This window comes from Globicephala melas, chromosome 8, assembly GCF_963455315.2.
Source record: "Globicephala melas chromosome 8, mGloMel1.2, whole genome shotgun sequence".
NCBI classification, from domain to species: Eukaryota; Metazoa; Chordata; class Mammalia; order Artiodactyla; family Delphinidae; genus Globicephala; species Globicephala melas.
In genome coordinates, this window is record NC_083321.1 from 83,018,643 (window position 1) to 83,044,020 (window position 25,378).

The 25,378-nt window shown below is 38.8% G+C and overlaps 1 protein-coding gene across 1 annotated transcript in view; it reads left to right on the forward strand.

The window, feature by feature from the left end:
• The window catches only part of GUCY1A2 (guanylate cyclase 1 soluble subunit alpha 2), a 434,531-nt gene that overhangs the window by 351,191 nt on the left and 57,962 nt on the right, over positions 1-25,378 (forward strand). The window contains exon 7 of the mRNA XM_030836049.2: positions 24,787-24,941. Within this exon, the coding sequence (XP_030691909.1) occupies positions 24,787-24,941 (155 nt within the window). The remainder of the gene's footprint in view (positions 1-24,786; positions 24,942-25,378) is intronic.

Consider the following 25,378-nt stretch of genomic DNA (forward strand, 5'->3'; position numbering starts at 1 on the left):
TAGTTCTAGTAGTTTTCTGGTGGCATCTTTAGGATTTTCTATATATAATATCATGTCAACTGCAAACAGTGAGTTTTACCTCTTCTTTTCCAATTTGGATTCCTTTTATTTCTTTTTCTTCTCTGATTGCCATGGCTAGGACTTCCAAAACTGTTGTGTAAAAGTGGTGAGAGTGGACATCTTTGTCTTGTTCCTGATCTTAGTGGAAATGCTTTTACTTTTTCACCATTGAGAATGATGTTTGCTGTGGGTTTGTCATATATGGCCTTTATTATTTTGAGGTATGTTCCCTCTATGCCAATTTTCTGGAGAGTTTTTGTCATAAATGGGTATTGAATTTTGACAAAAGCTTTTCTTGCATCTGTTGGGATTATCAAAGAGTTTTTATTCCATAATTTGTTAATGTGGTATATCACATTGATTAATTTGCATATATTGAAAACTCCTTGCATCGCTGGGGTAAATCCCACTTGATCATGGTGTATGATCCTTTTAATGTGTTGTTGGATTCTGTTTGCTAGTACTTTGTTGAGAATTTTTGTGTCTATGTTCATCAATGATATTGGTCTGTAACTCTCCTTTCTTGTAGTATGTTTTTCTGGTTTTGGTATCAGGGTGATGGTGGCTTCGCAGAATGTATATGGGAACGTTCTTCCCTTTGCAGTTTCTTGGAAGAATTTGATAAGTTTAGGTGTTAGCTCTTCACTAAATGTGTGATAGAATTTGCCTGTGAAGCCATCTGGTCCTGGACTTTTGTTTGTTGGAAGATTTTTAATTACAGTTTCAATTTCATTACTTGTAATAGGTCTGTTTATATTTTCTAATTCTTCCTGGTTCAGTCTTGGAAAATTGTACCTTTCTAAGAATTTGTCCATTTCTTCCAGGTTGTCCATTTTATTGGCATATAGTTTTTTGTAGTAGTCTCTTATAATCCTTTGTATTTCTGTGGCATCTGTTGTGATTTCTCCTTTTTCATTTCTAATTTTATTGATTTGCATCATCTCCCTTTTCTTCTTGATGAGTCTGGCTAAAGGTTTATCAATTTTGCTTATGTTCTCAAAGAACCAACTTATAGTTTTATTGATCTTGGCTTTTGTTTTCTTTATTTGTATTTCATTTATTTCTGCTCTGATATTTTTTGTTTCTTTCCTTCTACTGACTTTGGGTTGTCTTTGTTCTTCTTTCTATAGTTGCTTTAGTTGTAACGTTAGATTGTTTATTTGTGCTTTTTCTTGTTTTCTTGAGGTGAGATTTATTTGCTATAAACTTCCCTCTTAGAACTGCTTTTGCTGCATCTCATAGGTTTTGGGTCATCATGTTTTCATTGTCATCTCTTTCTAGGTATTTTTTTTATTTCTGCTTTTATTTCTTCAGTGATCTCTTCATTATTTAGTAGCATAATGATTAGCCTACATGTATTTGTGTTTTTTACCCTTTTTTTAACCTGTAATTGATTTTTAATCTCATAGCATTGTGGTCAGAAAAGATGCTTAATATAACTTCAATTTTATTAAATTTTCCAAGGCTTCTTTGTGACCCAAGATATGATCCATCCTGGAGAATGTTCTGTGTGCACTTGAGAATAAAGTGTATTCTGCCACTTTCTCATGGAATGTCCTATAAATATCAATTAAATTTATCTGGTCTATAATGTCATTTAAACTTGTGTCTCATTATTTATTTTCTGTTTGGATGATCTGTCCATTGGTGTAAGTGGAGTGTTAAAGTTCCCTACTATTATTGTGTTACTGTCAATTTCCTCTTTTAAGGTTGTTAGCATTTGCCTTATGTATTGACGTGCTCCTATGTTGGGTGCATAAATATTTATAATTGTTATATCTTATTCTTTGATTGATCCCTTGATCATTTTTTAGTGCCCTTCCTTGTCTCTTGTAACATTCTTTATTTAAAATCTATTTTATCCAATACGAGTATTGCAATCCAGCTTTCTTTTGATTTCCATTTGCATAGAATATCTTTTTCCATACCCCCACTTTCAGTCTGTATGTGTCCCTAGGTTTGCATAGAATATCTTTTTCCATCCCTTCACTTTCAGTCTGTATGTGTCCCTAGGTCTGAAGGGAGTCTCTTGTAGACAGCATATATATGGGTCTCATTTTTGTATCCATTCAGTCAGTCTGTGTCTTTTGGTTGGAGCATTTAATCCATTTACATTCAAGGTATTTATCAATATGTATTTTCCTCTTACCATTTTTAAAATTGTTTTGGGTTTGTTTTTCTGGGTCTTTTTCCTCTCTTGTGTTTCCCACCTAGCGAAGCTCCTCTAGCATTTGTTGTAAAGCTGGTTTGGTGATGCTGAATTCTCTTAACTTTTGCTTGTCTGTAAAGCTTTTGATTTCTCTGTTGAGTGTGAATGAGATCCTAGCTGGGTAGAGTAATCTTCATTGTAGGTTCTTCCAATTTATCTCTTTAAGTATATCCAGCCACTCCCTTCTGGCCTGCAGAGTTTCTGTTGTAAAATCAGCTGATTACCTTATGGGGATTCCCTTGTATGTTACTTTTTGCTTTTCCCTTGCTGCTTTTGTTTTTTCTTTGAATTTACTTTTTGTTAGTTAGATTAATATGTGTATTGGTGTGTTTCTCCTAGGGTTTGTCCTGCATTGGGCTCTCTGTGCTTCCTGGATTTGGGTGACTATTTCCTTTCCCACATTAGGGAAGTTTTTTACTATAATCTCTTCAAATATTTTCTCAGACCCTTTCTTTTTTGCTTCTTTTGGGACCCTTACAATTTGAATATTAATGTGATTAATGTTGTCTCAGAGGTCTCTGAGACTTTCCTCAGTTCTTTTCATTCTTTTTCCTTTATTCTGCTCATTGGCAGTCATTTCCACCATTCTATCTTCCAGCTCACTTATTCATTCTTCTGCATCAGTTATTCTGCTTTTGATTCCTTCTAGTGTATTTTTCATTTCAATTTTTGTTTTTCATCAATGTTTGTTTGCTCTTTAGTTGTTTTAGGCCTTTGTTAAACATTTCTTGTATTTTCTCAATCCTTGCCTCCATTCAGAGATTTTGGATCTTTACTATCATTGCTCTGAATTATTTTTCAGGTAGGTTGCCTCTTTCCTCCTCTTTTATTTGGTGTTTTAGGGTTTTACCTTGCTCCTTCATCTGTACCATATATTTTTGTAATCTCACTTTTTTTTTTGAAGTGTGAGGCTGTATTCCTGTCTTACTGGTTGTTTGGCCTGAGGTGCCCAGCACTGGAGTTTATAAGCAGTTGTGTAGAACCGGGTCTCAGTGCTGAGATGAGGACCTCCGGGAGATCTCAATCCAATTAATATTCCCTGGGGTCTGACATTCTCTGTAGTCCAGCAGTTAGGACTCAGCGCTCCCACCACAGGAGCTCAGGCCCAACCCCCAGCCTGGGAACCAAGATCTTGCAAGCTGTGTTGCACAGCAAAGAAAAAAAAAAAGAAGCAGTACAATAACAAAGAATTTTAAAAAATTAGAAAAATTAAAAATATCTTAGGAAAAATAAAAATATAAGTGAAAAAACTGCAACTGGGTAAAACAGAACCATAAAAGAAAAAGGAAAAAAAGAGGGTGGGGACACACCAAAAGGAGCAGAACAATAAGAAACTCTAAAAAATGAAATAAAATTAGAAGAATAAAAAAATTTTTAGAAAAAATAAAAATATAAATGAATCAACAACAATGAGGAAAAACAGAACCACAACTTAAAAAAAAAAGACCAGAAAAGGCCTTGCTGTGGGGGGTGGAGCTTAGGCACATGTGGTGTTTAAAGCAGAGTGGGGCCTAAGCTCAGGACTCCCTCAGCTGGGAAAGGCCTGGGAAGGGAGCCTCAGAGTGCAGAGTTTGGAGGAAAGACTCTAATTGGGGGTGTTCAAGTGGGGTTTAGGCCCAGCGTAGTTGGAGGGGGTCAGAGAGGGTTTTGGAGTGTGGTGTGTAGAGGTAAGGCCCTGGGTGGGGGTGTGGGGGCAGGGCTTAGGCTCAGCATGGCTGGAGGGAGCCTTGGAATGTGGAGAATTAGGCCCAGGATCTCAGCAGGCTCCCCGGAGCCCAAGTGGGCAGGAGAAACGCTGGCCATTGTCCCTTCTGATCCTCCACTCTCCCGAGGTTCTCCCCAATCCCTGTTGATCCCCTAACTGTGGGTGGGCCCCTTCAGGTGTGGGAGCCCCTCCCCTCCCCCAGCCGCCCCTCAGGGGTGTTGGTCCTGTCAAGCTGGCTTTTACCTTCTCCCCTTCCCTCTCACTCCCTCAGGAGCCACACAGCTGGAGAGTGCCTTGGTGGGCAGAGGATCAGGCCTGGGACCTCAGCAGGTTCCCCAGGGCCCAAATGGGTGGGGTAAACACTAACCATGTTTCCTTCTGATCCTCCGCTCTTGCAAGGGTCTCCTCAATCCTTGTTTATCACTTAACCATGGGTGGGTCCCTCCAGGTGTGGGAGCCCCTCCCTTCCCCCAGCCGCCCCTCAGGGGTGCCAGTCCCGGTCCCACTCTTACTTCTCCTCCTCCCTACCATACCCCCCACGTCCTACCTGGTTGCTCAGGGGTTCCTCTCATCCCCTCAGGTGTCCACGTTCCCCCACCAGTACCTGGTAGGTGCCCTAGTTGTGCAGAGACATGAACTCCACATCTTCCTAGTCCACTATCTTGACTCCCATCCTCTCAAACTCATTTTTAAAAGTATTTTTTTCTTATACTTCTATCAAATGCATTGCTTTCTGACTAAGATAAATTTCAGATTTAGTGTACAGGCCTTCACATTAATACTCTTACAAGTTGGGTCAAATTTGAAACTCTTATCACATATCAAAAGTACTTAAATAATCACATACACATTAATTAGTGCCTTGTAAGGAGGTAGTGGTGAAGTTGATCCATATTGCTGTGTCCCCCAGCAGTCTCTAATATTGTTTTCAGTGCTTTCCACCATAGAATTCCAGGCATGCTCTCCTAATCATCTTCTGTAGGATAATATCCTCCCCATTAAAAAAAAAAAATCTGAAATTGTATGTTGCCATACCAGTGATAAGAACCATTTTTTTGTCAAATATTTTCTGTAAAGTGAAATTTATCTATGACTGGTAATTTGGTAATAATCAAAATAAACACAGTAAGACATTTTGCCCTAACTGCTATTTGTCCAGGCATATTACTTGAGAATGTGATGTTTTGATACCATTAGACTGGAGGCTGAGGCCCCTCATAAAAGAAAAAATGTCACATACCCACAGAGTTTCCCCATTTTCTTGCACATCAGAGAAACAAGAAAACATTGTAAAAGCTATAGATTATGTGAGTTGATCTTATTCTTCCTAAGAATTCTGAGCTTTTGAAATTAGAACTTAAAACATTAATTGATTGTTTCTTGTCAGGGAAATATTAGTTATGAATAAAAGGACAAGACAAAACAATGTAAAAAGAAATTTTATTAATCTGATTTTATTGGTGAAAGGAGAATTTTATGATAAAACCTTATATAAATATTAACTAATAGTGGTATAAGGATGAAGTACTTGTTTTCCTCAATCTTGCCTAACAATGTGAATAATCATTTTAAACTCCTTACTATTATAACCATTAAAGACTTTTCAATAGCTTGAAATTCCCCCCCCCCAGTTTATTTAGACATAATTGACATACAACACTGATAAGTTTAAGGGGTACAGAACAAAGATTTGACTTATTTACCTCATGAAATGATTCCCACAATAAGTTTAGTGAACATCTCATAGACACAAAATTTTAAAAATAGATTTCCTTGTGATGGGAACAGTTAGGACTTATTATCTTAACAACTTTCATAACATACAGCATTGTTAATTATATTGATCATGCTGTACTTTACACCTCTAGTACTTACTTGTCTTATAATTAGAAGTTTTTACTCTGGCCCCCTTCATCCAATTTTCCCTACCCAACTCCCACCTCTGATAAACACAAAAAATGACCTAAGTTTCTGTGGGGTTTTTTTTTTAAGTATAATTGATCTACAATACTATTCAAATTCCTGTTACACAACATAATGATTCGATATTTCTATACATTTCAAAATGACTACCACAGTACTTCTAATTATGAATGATTACCACAGTAATGCTATCTTTGTATGTCACCATACAAAGATATTACATAGTTACTATATTCCCCACACTGTGTGTGTATATATATATATACATACATATATATGTATATATATATTAACATCTTTATTGGAGTATAATTGCTTTATAACGGTGTGTTAGTTTCTGCTGTAAAACAAAGTGAATCAACTCTATGCATATATATATCCCCATGTCCCCTCCCTCTTGCGTCTCCCTTCCACTCTCTCTATCCCACACCTCTAGGTGGTCTCAAAGCAATGAGATAATCTCCCTGTGCTATGCAGCTGCTTCCCACTAGCTATCTGTTTTACATTTGGTAGTATATATGTCAATGCTACTCTCACACTTCATTCCAGCTTCCCCCTCCCCATGTCCTCAAGTCCATTCTCTACGTCTGTTAATTTATTCCTGTCCTGACCCTAGGTTCATCAGAAACTTTTTTTTTTTTTTAGATTCCAAATATATGGGTTAGCATATGGTATTTGTTTTTCTCTTTCGGACTTACTTCACTCTGAATGACAGTCTCTAGGTCTATCCACATCTCTGCAAATGGCACTATTTCATTCCCTTTTATGGTTGAGTAATATTCTGTTGTATATATGTACCACATCTTCTTTATCCATTCGTCTGTTGATGGACATTTAGGTTGCTTCCATGATCTGGCTATTGTAAATCGTGCTGCAATGAACATTGGGGTGCATATATCTTTTTGAATTATGGTTTACTCTGGGTATATGCCCAGGAGTGGGATTGCTGGATCATATGGTAGTTCTATTTTAAGTTTTTTGAGGAACCTCCATACTGTTCTCCATATTGGTTGTACCAATTTACATTCCCACCAACAGTGCAAGAGGGTTCTCTTTTCTCCACACCCTCTCCAGAATTTATTGTTTGTAGATTTTTTGATGATGGCCATTCTGACCAATGTGGGGTGATGCCTCATTGTAGTTTTGATTTGCATTTCTCTAATGATTAGTGATGTTGAGCATCCTTTCATATGTTTGTTGGCAATCTGTATATCTTCTTTGGAGAAATGTCTATTTAGGTCTTCTGTGCATTTTTGGTTTAGGTTGTTTTTTTGTTTTGTTTTGTTTTTTTTCCAGTACGTTGGACTCTCACTGTTGTGGCCTCTCCCGTTGCGGAGCACAGGCTCCGGACACGCAGGCTCAGTGGCCATGGCTCACGGGCCCAGCCGCTCCACGGCATGTGGGATCCTCCCAGACCAGGGCATGAACCCACGTCCCCTGCATCGGCAGGCAGACTCTCTACCACTGCACCACCAGGGAAGCCCCTAGGTTGTTTGTTTTTTTTGATATTGAGCTGTATGAGTTACTTGTAGTTTTGGAGATTAATCCTTTGTCAGTTGCTTCATTTGCAAATATTTTCTACCATTCTAAGGGTTGTCTTTTCATTTTGTTTATGATTTCCTTTGCTGTGCTAAAACTTTTAAGTTTCATTAGGTCCCATTTGTTTATTTTTGTTTTTATTTCCATTTCTCTAGGAGGTGGTCAAAAAGGATCTTGCTGTGATTTATGTCATAGAGTGTTCTGCCTATGTTTTCTTCTAAGAGTTTGATAGTGTCTGGCCTTACATTTAGGTCTTTAATACATTTGGAGTTTATTTTTGTGTATGGTGTTAAGAAGTGCTCTAATTTCATTATTTTACAGGTAGCTGTCCAGCTTTCCCAGCACCTCTTATTGAAGAGGCTGTTTTTTGTCCATAGTGTAGTCTTGCCTCCTTTACTAAAGAGAAGGTGACCATATGTGCATGGATTTATCTCTGGGCTTTCTATTCTGTTCCATTGATCTATGTTTCTGGTTTTTTTCAGTACCAAACTCTCTTGATTACTATAGCTTTAGCGCCAGCAATCAGAGAAGAAAAAGAAATAGAAGGAATTCAAATCGGAATACAAGAAGTAAAACTGTCACTCTTTGCAGATGACATGATACTATACATAAAGAATCCTAAAGATGCTACCAGAAAACTACTAGAGCTATTCAATGAATTTGGTAGAGTAGCAGGATTCAAAATTAATGCACAGAAATCTCTTGCATCCCTATGCACTAATGATGAAATATCTGAAAGAGAAATTAAGGGAAATAATCCCATTTACCCTTGCAACAAAAAGAATAAAATACTTAGGAATATACCTACCTAAGGAAGAAAAAGACCTGTATGCAGAAAACTATGAGACACTGATGAAAGAAATTAAAGGTGATACAAACAGATGGAGAAGTATACCATGCTCTTGGAGTGGAAGAATCAACACTGTGAAAATCACTATACCACCCAAAGCAATCTACAGATTCAATGCAATCCCTGTGAAACTATGAATGGCATTTTTAACAGAACTAGAACAAAAAATTGCACAATTTGTATGGAAACAAAAGATCCTGAATAGCCAAAGCAATCTTGAGAAAGAAAAACGGAGCTGGAGCAATCAGGCCCACACTGTATATTTATACTGTGACTCGTTTATATTGCAACTGGAAGTTTATACCCCTTAACCTCCCTCACCTATTTCTTACCTCTCCCCACAACACTCCTCTCTGTATCTATAACTTTTTTTCTGTTTTCTGTTTGTTCATATATTTTGTTCTTTAGATTCCACATATAGTGAAATCATACAGTGTTTGTCTTTCTCAGTTGGTTTTATTTCACTTAACATAATACCCTCTAGGTCCATGCATGTTGTCACACATAGGGAAATTTCTTTCTTTTTTATGGCTGAGTAATATTCCATGTTGTTTATTTATTATATATTTATTTTATTTATATATAAATATATAATATTGTATAATATAATATATATAATATAAATACATATAAATGTATATCTTTGTGTGCTTATAAGTATATATATAATATACTCATTATATATTTATTTTATATATATGTGTGTATATTTATACATATATCTCATATCTTCTTTATCCATCATCTGGTGATTAATACTTAGGTTGCTCCATATCTTAGTTATTGTAAATAATGTTGCAATTAATATTTGGGATACATATATCTTTTTTAATTTATGTTTTCATATTCTTTAGATAAATAGCCAGGATTGGAATTTCTTAATCATATGATAGTTGTATTTTAAAATTTTTGTGAAATCTCCATACTGTTTTCTGTAGTGGCTGCACCATTTTACATTCTCACCAACAGTGCACAAGTGTTCCCTTTTCTCCACATTCATTCCAACAATTGTTACTTGCTGTCTTTTTGATAAAAGCCATTTGGACAGGTATGAGGTGATATATTATTGTGGTTTTGATTTGCACTTCCCTGATGATTAGCATCTTTTTCGTGTGCCTGTTGGCCATCTGTGTGTCTTCCTTGGAAAATATCTATTCAGATCCTCTGCTTATTTTTTTAATTGGGTTGTTGTTTTGATGTTGAGTTTTATGAGTTCTTTGTGTATTTTGGATATTAATTCCTTACTAGATATATCACTTGCAAATAGCTTCTCCCATCGAGTAAGTGTTCTTTTCCTTTTGTTGATCTTTTCCTTCTCTGTGCAAATCTTTTTCATTTGATGTAGTACTGTTTGTCTATTCATGCTTTTGCTTCCCTTGCCTGAGGATACATATTCAAAAACTAATTACTAAGACTGATGTCAAAGAACTTACTGCCTATGTCTTCTTCTAGAAATTTTATGGTTTTAGTGCTTAAATTCAGTCTTCAATCCATTTTGAGTTGATTTTTCTACATGGTCTGAGAGAGTTGTCCAGTCTGATTCTTTTCCATGTAGCACCATTTATTGTAGAGGCTGTCTTTTCCTCATTGCATATTCTTGCTTGAAAATAAGAATGGGTTTATTTCTAGGCTCCCTACTCTGTTCCATTGATCTATGTGTCTCTTTTCTGCCAGTACTGTACTGTTTTGACTACTGTTCAAATCAGTTCAAAATCAGGAATATGATACCCTCAGCTTTGTTCTTCTTTCTCAAGATTATTTTGGATATTCAGAGTCTTTGGTGTTTCCACAAATGCCATTGATATTTTGATAGGAATTCCATTGATCTGTAGATTGCCTTGAGTAGTATGATAATTTTAACAATATTCAATCTTCCAATCCATGAAAATGGTATATCTTGCCATCTGTTTTTGTCTTCCTCAATTTCTTTTATCAGAGTCTTTTAGTTTTCTGAGTATGGGTGTTTTACCTCCTTGGTTAGATTTATGCCTAGGTATTTTATTCTTTTTAATGGAATTATAAAAGGAAGTGTTTTCTTAATTTCTTTGATACTTTGTTGTTAGAGTATAGAAATGCAACAAATTTCTGTATTTTAATTTTGTCTCCTGCAACTTGACTGAATCCATTGATGAGTTATATATATAGGTTTTGGTGGCATCTTTAGGATTTTCTATGTATAGTATCATGTTATCTGCAAACAGTGACAGTTTCACTTCTTCCTTTCCAATTTGGAATTCTTTATTTCTTTTTTTTGTATGATTGCTGTGGCTAGGGCTTCTAATAGTAAGTTGAATAAAAGTGGCACAGGTAGGCATCCTTGTCTTGCTCCTAATCTTAGAGGAAATACTTTCAGCTTTTCAATGTTGAATGTAATGTTGGCCATGGGTTTGTCACATGTGTCCCTTATTATGTTGAAGTATGTTCACTCAATAGCACTCTGTTGAAAGTTTTTTTGTTTTGTTTTTGTGGTACATGGGCCTCTCAGTGTTGTGGCCTCTCCCGTTGTGGAGCACAGGCTCTGGACACACAGGCTCAGCGGTCATGGCTCACAGGCCTAGCTGCTCCGTGGCATGTGGGATCTTCCCGGACCGGGGCACAAACCCATGTCCCCTGCATCAGCAGGTGGACTCTCAACCACTGCGCCACCAGGGAAGCCCTGTTGAAAGTTCTTTTTATCATAAATAGTTGTTTAATTTTGTCAAAAACTTTTTCTGCATCTCCTGATATGATCATATGATTTTTTTTTGAAATTTATTTATTTTTTTATACAGCAGGTTCTTATTAGTTATCCATTTTATACATATTAGTGTATGTATGTCAGTCCCAATCTCCCAATTCATCACACCACTTCTTGTTTTTTAATATGGTGTATCACATTGATTGATTCACAGATATTGAGCCATCTTTGCAGGCCTGTGATAAATCCCATTTGATCATGGTGTATTATCTTTTTGAATTCTATTTGCTAATATTTTGTTGATTGTTTTTTGCATCTATGTTCATCAGTGATATTCGTCAGTAATTTTCTTTTTTTATCAGGTAGATTGCTTATCTCAACTTCTCTTAGTTCTTCTGGGGTTTTATCTTGTGTCTTTCTTTGGATCATAATCTTCTACTGCCTCATTTTGCCTAATTTGCTGTTTTTATTTCTATGTATTTAGTAGGTTGGTTACATTTCCCCACCTTGGAGAAGTAGGCTTGTGTAGGAGATTTTCTATGTTCCTAGCAGTGCACTCTGCTCTGGTCACCAAATCTCTATGCTCTAGGGGTGCCCCCTATGTGGGCTATGTAAATCATTCTACTGTGGCTGGCTGACTGCTGTATGTGATCTGGTAGGCATGACAGGCCTTGGTCTGGTCAGTTTACAGGCTACCAGCCACTGGCAGGCAAGGTAAGGTCACAAAGTGGCTAGCTGCAGGGCTCTGGGGGGCCCCAGGGCTACTGCCAGCCCACTGGAGTGTGGAGCTTGATTCCACGATTGGTGGTTGTGGAATTGGGGGTTCCAGATCTAGTGTCAGCCTGCTGATGGGCAGGGCTGATTCCTGACACAGTTGGTTGCAGCTGAGGTGTCCCAAAGCTTATGTCAGTCTGCTAGTGGGTGGGGCTGGATCCTGGGGGTTGTGGGACACAACATTGTCTCAGAGCTGGTTTTGTCCTGCTGGTGGGTGAGACTGGGGCCAAAGGGATCCTTTAGCTGGCGCAGCCTGCTGGTTGGTGGGCTGGGTCTTGACATAGCAAGCTGTGGGACTGTGGTAGTCCTGATGCTGGTGTCTGTTCACTGGTAGGCAGAGGTAAGGCCTGGTCCCAGGAGAATTTTGAAGCTGATGTTAGCCTACTGGTGGGCAGAGCTCAGTCTAGGGTGGTCTCTGACTGCAGGGCCCTGGTGGTCTTGGAATAGTTGTCTGCCAGTTGGAGGCAGGACTGGGTCCCAGGGTGTCTGTGGGCACAGGTGGTCTTAAGGCAGCTGGCCTGCTGGTGGACAGGCCTGTGTCCCTGCCCAGCTAGCTGCTTGGCCTGAGGTGTCCTGCTCTTGGTGCAGACAGGCTAGTGGGCAGGACTAAGTCCTAGTGCTAATAAGCTAGATGGAGGATTCCAAAATGCTGCTTGCCAGCACCATCATCCTTCTCATACAAAGAGTTTCCCAAAAGTGCTGCCACCAGTGTTTCTGTCCCCAGGGTAAGCTCCAGTTGCCTCCTGCCTCTCTGGAGGGTCTCCAAAATCAGTAGGTGGATTTGATCCTGGGTCCCAGAGTGTGATTTTGTATGTGCCTTGTAACAGTGGAGTCTATATTTTCTATAGCTCTCTGGCTTTCCCAAAAGTAAGCCTTAGTCTGATAGGCCTTGTAGAAACAAACTGAGGACCTTTTTAATTTGGGTGTTTTTTATAGTTTACTGAACCCAGAGCCAACTGACCTATGGTCTACAGCTGGCTTAACACTAATTTGCTCTTTTCATTGTGCTCCTCTTGACTTCAGTTTATTTGTAAAATGAGGGAGCTGGACTAAAGGTTCTGTGCTGCCCTCCCAAGCCTAACATTCCTTCTTTACTAAATGAGACGAGTTTTGACTAGCTGAGGTTGAACTATATAAACCTTCTATTTTTAAGAGCTGTAGGAGGCATGTTATCTAGAAATGCAGTTGTTTATGTGCCTTGACAAATAAATAATCAGTAGAGTATTATGAGAATAACTGAACCCTTTGATTACTGGGGATTTTGATATGTCCCAGAGTTTTGCATTATTTCATACATTTCATATAGGTATGGGAGATTGAGTAATAGATATCCTAACCTCAATATAAATCCTAAAGTTATTGTGTTTTTCAATAAATTCCTAGGAAAAACACATTGTTTTCATGAACTTTCTCTAAAAAGTGAAGTCTAGTGTTATTTACCAAAGCACTGATCTTATTAAAGCATTTGTGTGTGTGTGTGTGTGTGTGTGTGTGTGTGTGTTGCTCTGCTAAGTGTTTATAAGTTGCAAGAGGTCTGTTTAATGCAGGTTTCTCAACCTCAGCACTATTGATATTTTGAACTGGAAAATTCTTTCACGTGGGGAAGGTGTCCTAGGAATCTCTAGCTCTACTGAGTAGATGCCAATAATAGCTCTCCATCCCAGTTGTGAAAATAAAAAATGTCTCAAGACATTGTCAAATGTCCACTGAGGGGCACAGATGGACCCAGCTGACAACCACTGGTTTAGTGCAGGGCAATCCTCTTTAGCTAGAGTATACTGACCAGATGGATGCAAACATTACCGCTTGGTTAACCAATTAAATAAATTTTAATCTTGCCAAAATGAATCTAAATCTCTCATTGACAGTTCAAAGTAGCTCTCTAAAGATGTGGCACATATATACAATGGAATATTAGCCATAAAAAGAAACAAAATTGAGTTATTTGTAGTGAGGTGGATGAACCTAGTGTCTGTCATACAGAGTGAAGTAAGTCAGAGAGAGAAAAACAAATACCATATGCTAAAACATATATATGGAATCTAAAAAAAAAAAGGTTCTGAAGAACCTAGGGACAGGACAGGAATAAAGATGCAGACTTAGAGAATGGACTTGAGGACACAGGGAGGGGGAAGGGTAAGCTGGGATGAAGTGAGAGAGTGGCATGGACATATATCCACTAACAAATGTAAAGTAGATAGCTAGTGGAAAGCAGCCGCATAGCACAGGGAGATCAACTCGGTGCTTTGTGACCACCTAGAGGGGTGGCATAGGGAGGGTGGGAGGGAGATGCAAGAGGGAGGAGATATGGGTATATATGTATATGTATAGCTGATTCACTTTGTTATAAAGCAGAAACTAACACACCATTGTAAAACAATTATACTCCAATAAGGATGTTAAAAAAAAAAAAGTAGCTGTCTATTTTGTCTAACTGCTAGATGCAAGAGGCAGATTCTGAATGTGGCAATCAGTGACTTCGTTATAAGGTAACAACTCCTGGGAAATCTCAAGAAGTTGCTGAAAGAAATGTAAAAGAAAATGGAGTCTGATGATTCAGCTTGTAAGTTCTCAATGGTATCTCCTTATATCCAAGAGTAAATACTTTTTCTGAGTCCTGTTCCATTATAGTGACAGTAACAGCGAATCTGTGCTATTTTTGTGTTTGTTGATATTCTTGTGTATGTTTTAAGGTAGTCTTCTAAGAGATAAGGTTTTTTTAAATAACCATTTCTCCATCCACCTTCTCAAGAATACCAGGGTTTTTATCTTCACGCTTTTTAGGTTATAATAATTCTTAGTATGACAATGTAGTTAAAAAAAAAAAAAAGAACAGCCTCAGTTCTTTTGAACAGAGGCAAGGGTGGACCCATATAAGCCTTCAGTATAGTTGGTGGGGTATGGAGTCTTCTTCTCAGACTAAAAGCACAGAATATAGAGGCTGTAAAATGTGTCAGTTTGATACCCATTTCTGCTGTTTTACTGCTTAAAAAGATCACAGGTCCAACATGACAATCTTATATTTAAGATCTGTGTGTTTTTAGGCAATCTTATATTGCACAAGGTAATTTAATATAAATAAACCTTCTGAAAGTAAAGAAATATAATAAAATTTTTCAAAATTGTTTGCTAATTTTAGAGAAAAGTGTGTTATGTTTGTTTATAAGGAATACTACCATTCATTATGTAACTGAGCAGGACCCTATGGGGCCTTCCCGAGACAGGCCTTCCCCATATCCTCTGCCATAGCTCCTCTCTGAAGTACCTAGATAACAGTATTTGATGCACATTCCCTGAGTTGTTTTACAGATGTGAAAACTCCCCACCAAATGGAAGAAGTTAACTACTTCATGACCATGAGCACATAGCCCCAGGTCTCTTGGAGACTAAGGAATGATAATGTTAACCCTTGTGACACCTCCCTGTTACCTCACCATCATCCAATCAGAGAACTGTGCATGAGCTGATCACATACCCTGCAACCCCCCTCCCTCACCTGGCTTTTAAAAATGCTTTGCCAAAACCCTTCAGGGACCTCAGGGTTTTTTTAGAGCATGAGCCACCCTTATCCTTGCATCACTCTGCAATAAACCTTTCGCTACCCCCAACTCCAATGTTTTGGTTCGTTTGGCCTCACTGTGCATCAGGCACAGGAACTTGCAATAACAATTACATTTTTTTTGTCTTTAAATCCAAACAATCTCTCATCAGAAATAGGCCTAAATTTTTAAGATAGTTTGTGTTCTTTAAAAAAAGTACATCTCATTTCTTCTCCCAGCCAATATGAAAGAAGAGGCTGAGTTTACACTCCCACCCTCAACAATTAAAAATCTGGACAAAATGAACAAAATGAAAGTTTCATGTCATTGAACATTAGGCAATGGAAGACAGTGATGCCTGAGAGAAAGGGAACAAAATGAAACATATGATTTCCCTGGCGTATTTCTTTGGGGTATATTCAGGCTGCAGTGCAAGGAAGGACAAATCAGGAGGAACCCAACAAACCCCCCAAGTTGAAGAGATGAAGCTGAGAGTCTATGGAGAGCAAAAAACCTAGAATTCACAGACAGAGTACCACTAAGGAGAGAGGTACAATAAGACCACCAGAGATCTTCCAAGGAGCCTCCTATATGTTTCTTAACTTACTGATTGTTGTTTGTATGTGAGAAAACTACCTGAGCCCAACAGGGAAAAACACCTGAAAGGATTAGAGAAAAAGTTCCTTGAACTCACACAAGACTTGGAAAAAATGCCAGAACCAATCAGGAAAACTGAAAAACCTCATAAATCATAGACATTGGGTATAGTACTCAGAGGGTTCTTGCCTCACTAGTGGGGAATAATTAGCCCTACATAAAACACAGCTCAAGACTTGCCTAAACATTTTAAAAAGCAAGACTTGAAAGGAAAAAATGAAAAAACTTTCCAAGTACCTTGACTGCATCCCAGGACAAAGCTCAAGAATATAAAAAATATCCAGCACTCAACAAAGTCAATTCATGATACCTAACATGCAACCAAAATTTACTAGGCATTCAGAAAAGCTGAAAAATATGACCCATAATAATGAGAAAAATCAGTCAATCAAAACTGATACAGAACTGGAGCATAGGTTAGAATTAGCAGACAAAAATATTAAAACAGGGGAATCGGGAAGATGGCGGAAGAGTAAGAGGCAGAGATCACCTTCCTCCCCACAGATACACCAGGAATATATCTAATCGTGGAACAACTCCTACAGAACACCTACTGAATGCTGGCAGAAGACCTCAGACCTCCCAACAGGCAAGAAACTCCCCATGTACCTGGGTAGGGGAAAAGAAAAAAGAATAAACAGAGACAAAAGAATAGGGATGGGACCTACACCAGTGGGAGGGAGCTGTGAAGGAGGAAAAGTTTCCACACACTAGGAAGCCCCTTCGACGGCAGAGACTGCAGGTGGCGGAAGGGGAAAGCTTCGGAGCCACAGAGGAGAGCACAGCCACAGGGGTGTGGAGGGCAAAGCAGAGAGATTCCCGCACAGAGGATCAATGCCGACCGGCACTCACCAGCCCGAGAGGCTTGTCTGCTCACCCACCGGGGTGGGCAGGGCTGGGAGCTGAGGCTCGGGCTTCAGGCGGGGCGCAGGGAGAGGACTGGGGTTGACGGCGTGAACACAGCCTGCAGGGGGTTAGTGCATCACGACTAGCCAGGAGGGAGTCCTGGGAAAAGGCTGCACCTGCCGAAGAGGCAAGAGACTTTTTCTTCCCTCTTTGTTTCCTGGTGCGCGAGGAGAGGGGATTAAAAGCGCTGCTTAAAGGAGCTCCAGAGACAGGCGCGAGCCGCGGCTAACAGGGCGGACCACAGAGATGGGCATGAGACGCTAAGGCTGCTGCTGCCGCCACCAAGAAGTCAGTGTGCAAGCACAGGTCACTATCCACACCTCCCTTCATGGGAGCCTGTGCAGCCCGCCACTGCCAGAGTCCCAGGATCCAGGGAAAACTTCCCTGGGAGAACGCACGGTGCGCTTCAGTCTGGTGCAATGTCCTGCTGGCCTCTGCTGCTGCAGGCTTGCCCCGCATCCGCACCCCTCCCTCCCCTGGGCCTGAGTGAGCCAGAGTCCCCAAAGCAGCTGCTCCCTTAACCCCGTCCTGTCTGAGCGAAAAACAGACGCCCTCCGGCAACCTACACACAGAAGCAGGGCCAAATCCAAAGCTGAGACCCAGGAGTTGTGCAAACAAAGAAGAGAAAGAGAAATCTCTCCCAGCAGCCTCAGAAGCAGCGGATTAAAGCTACACAATCAACTTGATCTACCCTGCATCTGTGGAATACATGAATAGACAACGAATCATCCCAAATTGAGGAGGTGGATTTTGAGAGCAAGATTTATTATTTTTTCCCCTTTTCCTTTTTTGTGAGTGTGTATGTGTATGCTTCTGTGTGAGATATTGTCTGTATAGCTTTGCTGTCACCATTTGTCCTAGGGTTCTATCCATCCGTTTTTTTTTTTTTTCTTTAAAAGAATTTTTTTCTTAATAATAATTTTTTATTTTAGTAACTTTATTTTATCCTCTTTCTTTCTTTCTTTTCTTTCTTTCTTCCTTCCTTCCCTCCTTTTTTTCCTTCTTTCTTTCTTTCTTTCATTTTTCCTTTCTTTCTTCCTTTCTTTCTTTTCTTTCTTTCCTCCTTCCTTCCCTCCTTTCCTCCTTCGTTCCTTCCTTCCTTCCTTCTTTCCTTCCTTCCTTCCCTCCCTCCCTCCCTCTCTTCTTTCTTTCTTTCTTTCTCTCTTTCTTTCTTTTTCTTTCATTCTACTTTTTCTCCCTTTTATTCTGAGCCGTGTTGGATGAAAGGCTCTTGGTGCTGCAGCCAGGAGTCACTGCTGTGCCTCTGAGGTGGGAGAGACAACTTCAGGACACTGGTCCCCAAGATACCTCCCAGCTCCACATAATGTCAAATGGCAAAAATCTTGCAGAAATCTCCATCTCAACACAAGCACCCAGCTTAACTCAACGACCAGCAAACTACAGTGCTGGACACCCTACACAAAACAAGCAGTGGGCTTCCCTGGTGACACAGTGGTTGCGGGTCCACCTGCCAATTCAGGCGAGGCAGGTTTGTGCCCGGGTCCAGGGTACTCCCGCATGCCGCAGAGCGGCTGGGCCCGTGGGCCATAGCCACTGGGCCTGCACATACGGAGCCTGTGCTCCACAACGGGAGAGGCCACGGTGGTGAGAGGCCTGCGTACTGCAAAAAAAAAAACAAAAAAACAAAGAAAAACAACTAGCAATACATGAAAACAACCCAACCCATTAGAGATGCTGCCTAAAATCATAATATGTCCACAGACACCTCAAAACACAACACCAGACGTGGACCTGCCCAACAGAAAGACAAGACCCAGCCTCATCCACCACAACACAGGCACTAGTCCCCTCCACCAGGAAGCCTACACAACACACTGAACCAGTTTTAGCCACTGGAGACAGACAACAAAAACAACAGGAACTACGAACCTGCAGCCTGCAAAAGGGAGACCCCAAACACAGTAAGATAAGCAAAATGAGAAGGCAGAAAAACACACAACAGATGAAGGTGCAAGATAACGACCCACCAGACCTAACAAATGAAAAGGAAATAGGCAGTCTACCTGAAAAAGAAATCAGAATAATGATAGTAAAGATGATCCAAAATCTTGGAAATAGAATAGACAAAATATAAGAAACTTTTTTATTATTTTATTTTATTATTATTATTTTTTTTGCGGTTCATGGGCCTGTCATTGTTCTGGCCTCTCCCATTGCGGAGCACAGGCTCTGGACGCGCAGGCTCAGTGGCCATGGCTCATGGGCCCAGCCGCTCCGTGGCATGTGGGATCTTCCTGGACCGGGGCACAAACCCGCATCCCCTGCATCGGCAGGCAGACTGTCAACCACTGCACCACAAGGAAAGCCCAAGAAACATTTAACAAGGACCTAGAAGAACTAAAGATGAAATAAGCAATGATGAACAACACAATAAATGAAATTAAAAATACTCTAGATGCGATCAATAGCAAAATAACTGAGGCAGAAGAATGGATAAGTGACCTGGAAGATAAAATAGTGCAAATAACTACTGCAGAGCAGAATAAAGAAAAAGAATGAAAAGAACTGAGGACAGTCTCAGAGACCTCTGGGACAACATTAAACGCAACAACATTCAAATTATAGTGGTTCCAGAAGAAGAACAGAAAAAGAAAGGGACTGAGAAAATATTTGAAGATTATAGTTGAAAACTTCCTGAATATGAGAAAGGAAATAGTTAATCAAGTCCAGGAAACACAGAGAGTCCCATACAGGATAAATCCAAGTAGAAACACGCCAAGATACATATTGATCAAACTATCAAAAATTAAATACAAAGAAAACATATTAAAAGCAGCAAGGGAAAAACAACAAATAACACACAAGGGAATCCCCATAAGGTTAACAGCTGATCTTTCAGCAGAAACTCTGCAAGCCAGAGGGGACTGGCAGGACATATTTAAAATGATGAAGGAGAAAAACCTACAACCAAGATCACTCTACCCAGCAAGTATCTCATTCAGATTTGATGGAGAAATTAAAAACTTTACAGACAAGCAAAAGCTGAGAGAGTTCAGCACCATCAAAGAAGCTTTACAACAAATGCTAAAGGACCTTCTCTGGGCAAGAAACACAAGAGAGGAAAAGACCTACAAAAACAAACCCAAAACAATTAAGAAAATGGGAATAGGAACATACATATAGATAATTACCTTAAAGGTAAATGGATTAAATGCTCCCACTAAAAGACACAGACTGGCTGAATGGAAACAAAATCAAGACCCATATATATGCTGTCTACGAGAGACCCACTTCAGACCTAGGGACACATACAGACTGAAGGCGAGGGAATGAAGAAAGATATTCCATGCAAATGGAAACCAAAAGAAAGCTGGAGTAGCAATTCTCATATCAAACAAAATAGACTTTAAAATAAAGACTATTAGAGGAGACAAAGAAGGACACTACATAATGATCAAGGGAACAATCCAAGAAGATATAACAATTGTAAACATTTATGCACCCAACATAGGAGCACCTCAATACATAAGGCAAATACTAACAGCTATAAAAGGGGAAATCAACAGTAACACATTCATAGTAGGGGACTTTAACACCCTACTTTCACCAATGGACAGATTATCCAAAATGAAAATAAATAAGGAAACACAAGCTTTAAATGATACATTTCACAAGATAGACTTAATTGATATTTATAGGACATTCCATCCAAACACAACAGAATACACATTTTTTTCAAGTGCTCATGGAACATTCTGCAGGATAGATCATATCTTGGTCACAAATCAAGCCTTCATAAATTTAAGAAAATTGCAATTGTATCATGTATATTTTCCGACCACAATGCTATGAGACTAGATATCAATTACAGGAAAAGATCTGTAAAAAATACAAACACATGGAGGCTAAAGAATACACTATTAATAACGAAGTGATCACTGAAGAAATCAAAGAGGAAATAAAAAATACGTAGAAACAAATGACAATGGAGACAAAACAATCCAAAACCTATGGGATGCAGAAAAAGCAGTTCTAAGAGGGAAGTTTATAGCAATACAAGCCCAAGTTAAGAAGCAGGAAACATCTCAAATAAACAACCTAACATTGCACCTCAAGCAATTAGAGAAAGAAGAATAAAAAAACCCCAAAGTTAACAGAAGGAAAGAAATCATAAAGATCAGATCAGAAATAAATGAAAAAGAAATGAAGGAAACAATAGCAAAGATCAATAAAACTAAAAGCTGGTTCTTTGAGAAGAAAAACACATAGATAAACCATTAGACAGACTCATCAAGAGAAAAAGGGAGAAGACTTAAATCAATAGAATTAGAAATGAAAAAGGAGAAGTAACAACTGACACTGCAGAAATACAAAAGATCATGAGAGATTACTACAAGCAACTCTATGCCAATAAAATGGACAATCTGGAAGAAAGGGACAAATTCTTAGAAATGCACAACCTGCCAAGACTGAATCAGGAAGTAATAGAAAATACGAACAGACCAATCACAAGCACTGAAATTGAAACTGTGATTAAAAATCTTCCAACAAACAAAAGCCCAAGACCAGATGGCTTCACAGGCGAATTCTATCAAACATTTAGAGAAGAGCTAACACCTATCCATCTCAAACTCTTCCAAAATATAGCAGAGGGAACAACACTCCCAATTCCTTCTATGAGGTCACCATTACCTTGATACCAAAACCAGACAAGGATGTCCCAAAGAAAGAAAACTACAGGCCAATATCACTGATGAACATAGATGCAAAAATGCTCAACAAAATACTAGCAAACAGAATCCAACAGCACATTAAACGGATCATACACCATGATCAAGTGGGGTTTATTCCAGGAATGCAAGGATTCTTCAATATACGCAATTCTATCAGTGTGATAAACCATATTGACAAATTGAAGGAGAGAAACCATATGATCATCTCAATATATGCAGAAAAAGCTTTTGACAAAATTCAACACCCATTTATGATAAAAACCCTGCTGAAATTAGGCATAGAGGGAACTTTCCTCAACATAATAAAGGCCATATATGACAAACACACAGCCAACATCATCTTCAATGGTGAAAAACTGAAAGCATTTCCACTAAGATCAGGAACAAGACAAGGTTGCCCACTCTCACCACTCTTATTCAACATAGTTTTGGAAGTTTTAGCCACCACAATCAGAGAAGAAAAGGAAATAAAAGGAATCCAAATCGGAAAAGAAGAAGCAAAGCTGTCACTGTTTGCAGATGACATGATACTATATATAGAGAATCCTTAAGATGCTACCAGAAAACTACTAGAGCTAATCAATGAATTTGGTAAAGTAGCAGGATACAAAACTAATGCACAGAAATCTCTGGTATTCCTATATACTAATGATGAAAAATCTGAAAGTGAAATCAAGAAAACACTCCCATTTACCATTGCAAGAAAAAGAATAAAATATCTAGGAATAAACCTACCTAAGGAGACAAAAGACCTGTATGCAGAAAATTATAAGACACTGATGAAAGAAATTAAAGATGATACAAATATATGGAGAGATATACCATGTTCTTGGATTGGAAGAATCAACATAGTGAAAATGACTCTACTACCCAAAACAATCTACAGATTCATTGCAATCCCTATCAAACTACCACTGGCATTTGTCACAGAACTAGAACAAAAAATTTCACAATTTGTATGGTAACACAAAAGACCCCGAATAGCCAAAGCAATCTTGAGAACGAAAAACGGAGCTGGAGGAATCAGGCTCCCTGACTTCAGACTATACTACAAAGCTACAGTAATCAAGACAGTATGGTACTGGCACAAAAACAGAAAGATAGATCAATGGAACAGGAGAGAAAGCCCAGAGATAAACCCACACACATATGGTCACCTTATCTTTGGTAAAGGAGGCAGGAATGTACAGTGGAGAAAGGACAGCCTCTTCAATAAGTGGTGCTGGGAAAACTGGACAGGTACATGTAAAAGTATAAGATTAGATCACTCCCTAACCCCATACAAAAAAATAAGCTCAAAATGGATTAAAGACCTAAATGTAAGGCCGGAAACTATCAAACTCTTAGAGGAAAACTTAGGCAGAACACTCTATGATATAAATCACAGCAAGATGCTTTTTGACCCACCTCCTAGAGAAATGAAAATAAAAATAAACAGATGGGACCTAATGAAACTTCAAAGGTTTTGCACAACAAAGGAAACCATAAACAAGACAAAATGACAACCATCAGAATGGGAGAAAATATTTGCAAATGAAGCAACTGACAAAGGATTAATTTCCCAAATTTACAAGCAGCTCATGCAGCTCAATAACAAAAAAACAAACAACCCAATCCAAAAATGGACAGAAGATCTAAATAGACATTTCTCCAAAGAAGATATACAGACTACCAACAAACACATGCAAGAATGCTCAACATCATTAATCATTAGAGAAATGCAAATCAAAACTACAATGAGATATCATCTCACACCAGTCAGAATGACCATCATCAAAAAATCTAGAAACAATAAATGCTGGAGAGGGTGTGGAGCAAAGGGAACACTCTTGCACTGCTGGTGGTAATGTGAATTGGTACAGCCACTTTGGAGAACGTATGGAGGTTCCTTAAAACACTACAAATAGAAATACTATATGACCCAGCAATCCCACTACTGGGTATATACTCTGAGAAAACCATAATTCAGAAAGAGTCATGTACCAAAATATTCATTGCAGCTCTATTTACAATAGCCCGGAGATGGAAACAACCTAAGTGTCCATCAAGAGATGAATGGATAAAGAAGATGTGGCACATATACACAATGTAATATTACTCAGCCATAAAAAGAAACAAAATTGAGCTATTTGTAATGAGGTGGATGGACCTAAAGTCTGTCATACGGAGTGAAGTAAGTCAGAAAGAGAAAGACAAATACCATATGCTAACACATATATATGGAATTTAAGGGAAAAAAATGTCACGAAGAACCTAGGGGTAAGACAGGAATAAAGACACAGACCTACTAGAGAATGGACTTGAGGATATGGGGAGGGGGAAGGGTAAGCTGTGACAAAGCGAGAGAGTGTTCTGGACATATACCCACTACCAAACGTAAAATAGATAGCTAGTGGGAAGCAGCTGCATAGCTCATGGAGATCAGCTCGGTGCTTTGTGACCACCTAGAGGGGTGGGATAGGGAGGGTGGGAGGGAGGGAGACGCAAGAGGGTAGAGATATGGGAACATATGTATATGTATAACTGATTCACTTTGTTATAAAGCAGAAACTAGCACACCATTGTAAAGCAATTATACTCCAATAAAGATGTAAAAAAAATATTAAAACAGTTATTTTAATTGTATTCCATATATTCAAAAGTTAATTTGATACCTGAAAGATTAAAAAAACAGAAGTTCAAATTGAACTTTGAGAAAGGAAAATCACTATATCTAAGAAGAAAAATACTCTGGATGTGATTAGCTAAAGATAAGGCATTACAAAAGAAAAGATTAGTAAATTTGGAAATAGAAGTGATCTAAAATAAACAGAGAGAAAAAATATTTTAAATTAACAGATAAACAGAAATATAATTATTTAATTTACAATTGTGTTTAATGCTATGAAGGAAAAAATAGGGTTTTCTGTTCGAATAACTGGAGGGAGAATAATACATTTTCCATTTATTAGAGCATACTAGGTACAAATAAAACCTGATTTAAATTGTAACACAACTGGATTTATTGTGTTACAATAGAAAAGTAAAAGTAGTTTTTTTCTTATAATTAATCCATTTGTTCATTTATTCCACACCATCCTTGTTCATTGATACTATTGATATAATAGTCCAGATATTTGGCTCACAAAAATGACCAAGGCCCCAGTCCCTTTCTTTGAGGAGCTAGGAGTTTAATGGTTCAGCAGTACCTCTTATTAAAATAATTGCATACCAAATGAAAACATAAATATATCCTTTTCGTTTTCTTTTTTAGATGAGAATAGGCATTCACTCAGGCTCTGTGCTGGCTGGAGTTGTTGGGGTAAGAATGCCGCGATATTGCCTGTTTGGAAATAATGTCACTCTGGCAAGCAAATTCGAATCAGGAAGTCACCCTCGACGCATCAATGTCAGCCCAACCACTTACCAGTAAGTGTTCTTTGGCCTTCTCCCCCTGTCTTTGGCATTGCGTTATACTAGTAGCCTGTCACTTGTGAGACGCTTATTTTTTTCTTGATCCTGTTATTATCTAAGATAATATGAGTAGATCCATCCAGTCTGAAAGATAGCAATTATGTCACAAAATTTAATTTGCACCCTAAGAAAGTACATGGAAAACCTGACTTGACTGAGAGGTAAATGGAGGTTTGCATTTCCCACAGTCTCTGTCTTCCTTAGGTATTCCTGTTTAAAATACAGGAAAGCAGGGTTTTTCCTGGTGGCACAGTGGTTAAGAATCCACCTGCCAGTGCAAGGGACATGCGTTCGAGCCCTGATCCAGGACGATCCCACATGCCATGGAGCAACTAAGCCCATGTGCGACAACTACTGAGCCCACGTGCCACAACTACTGAAGCCCGCACGCC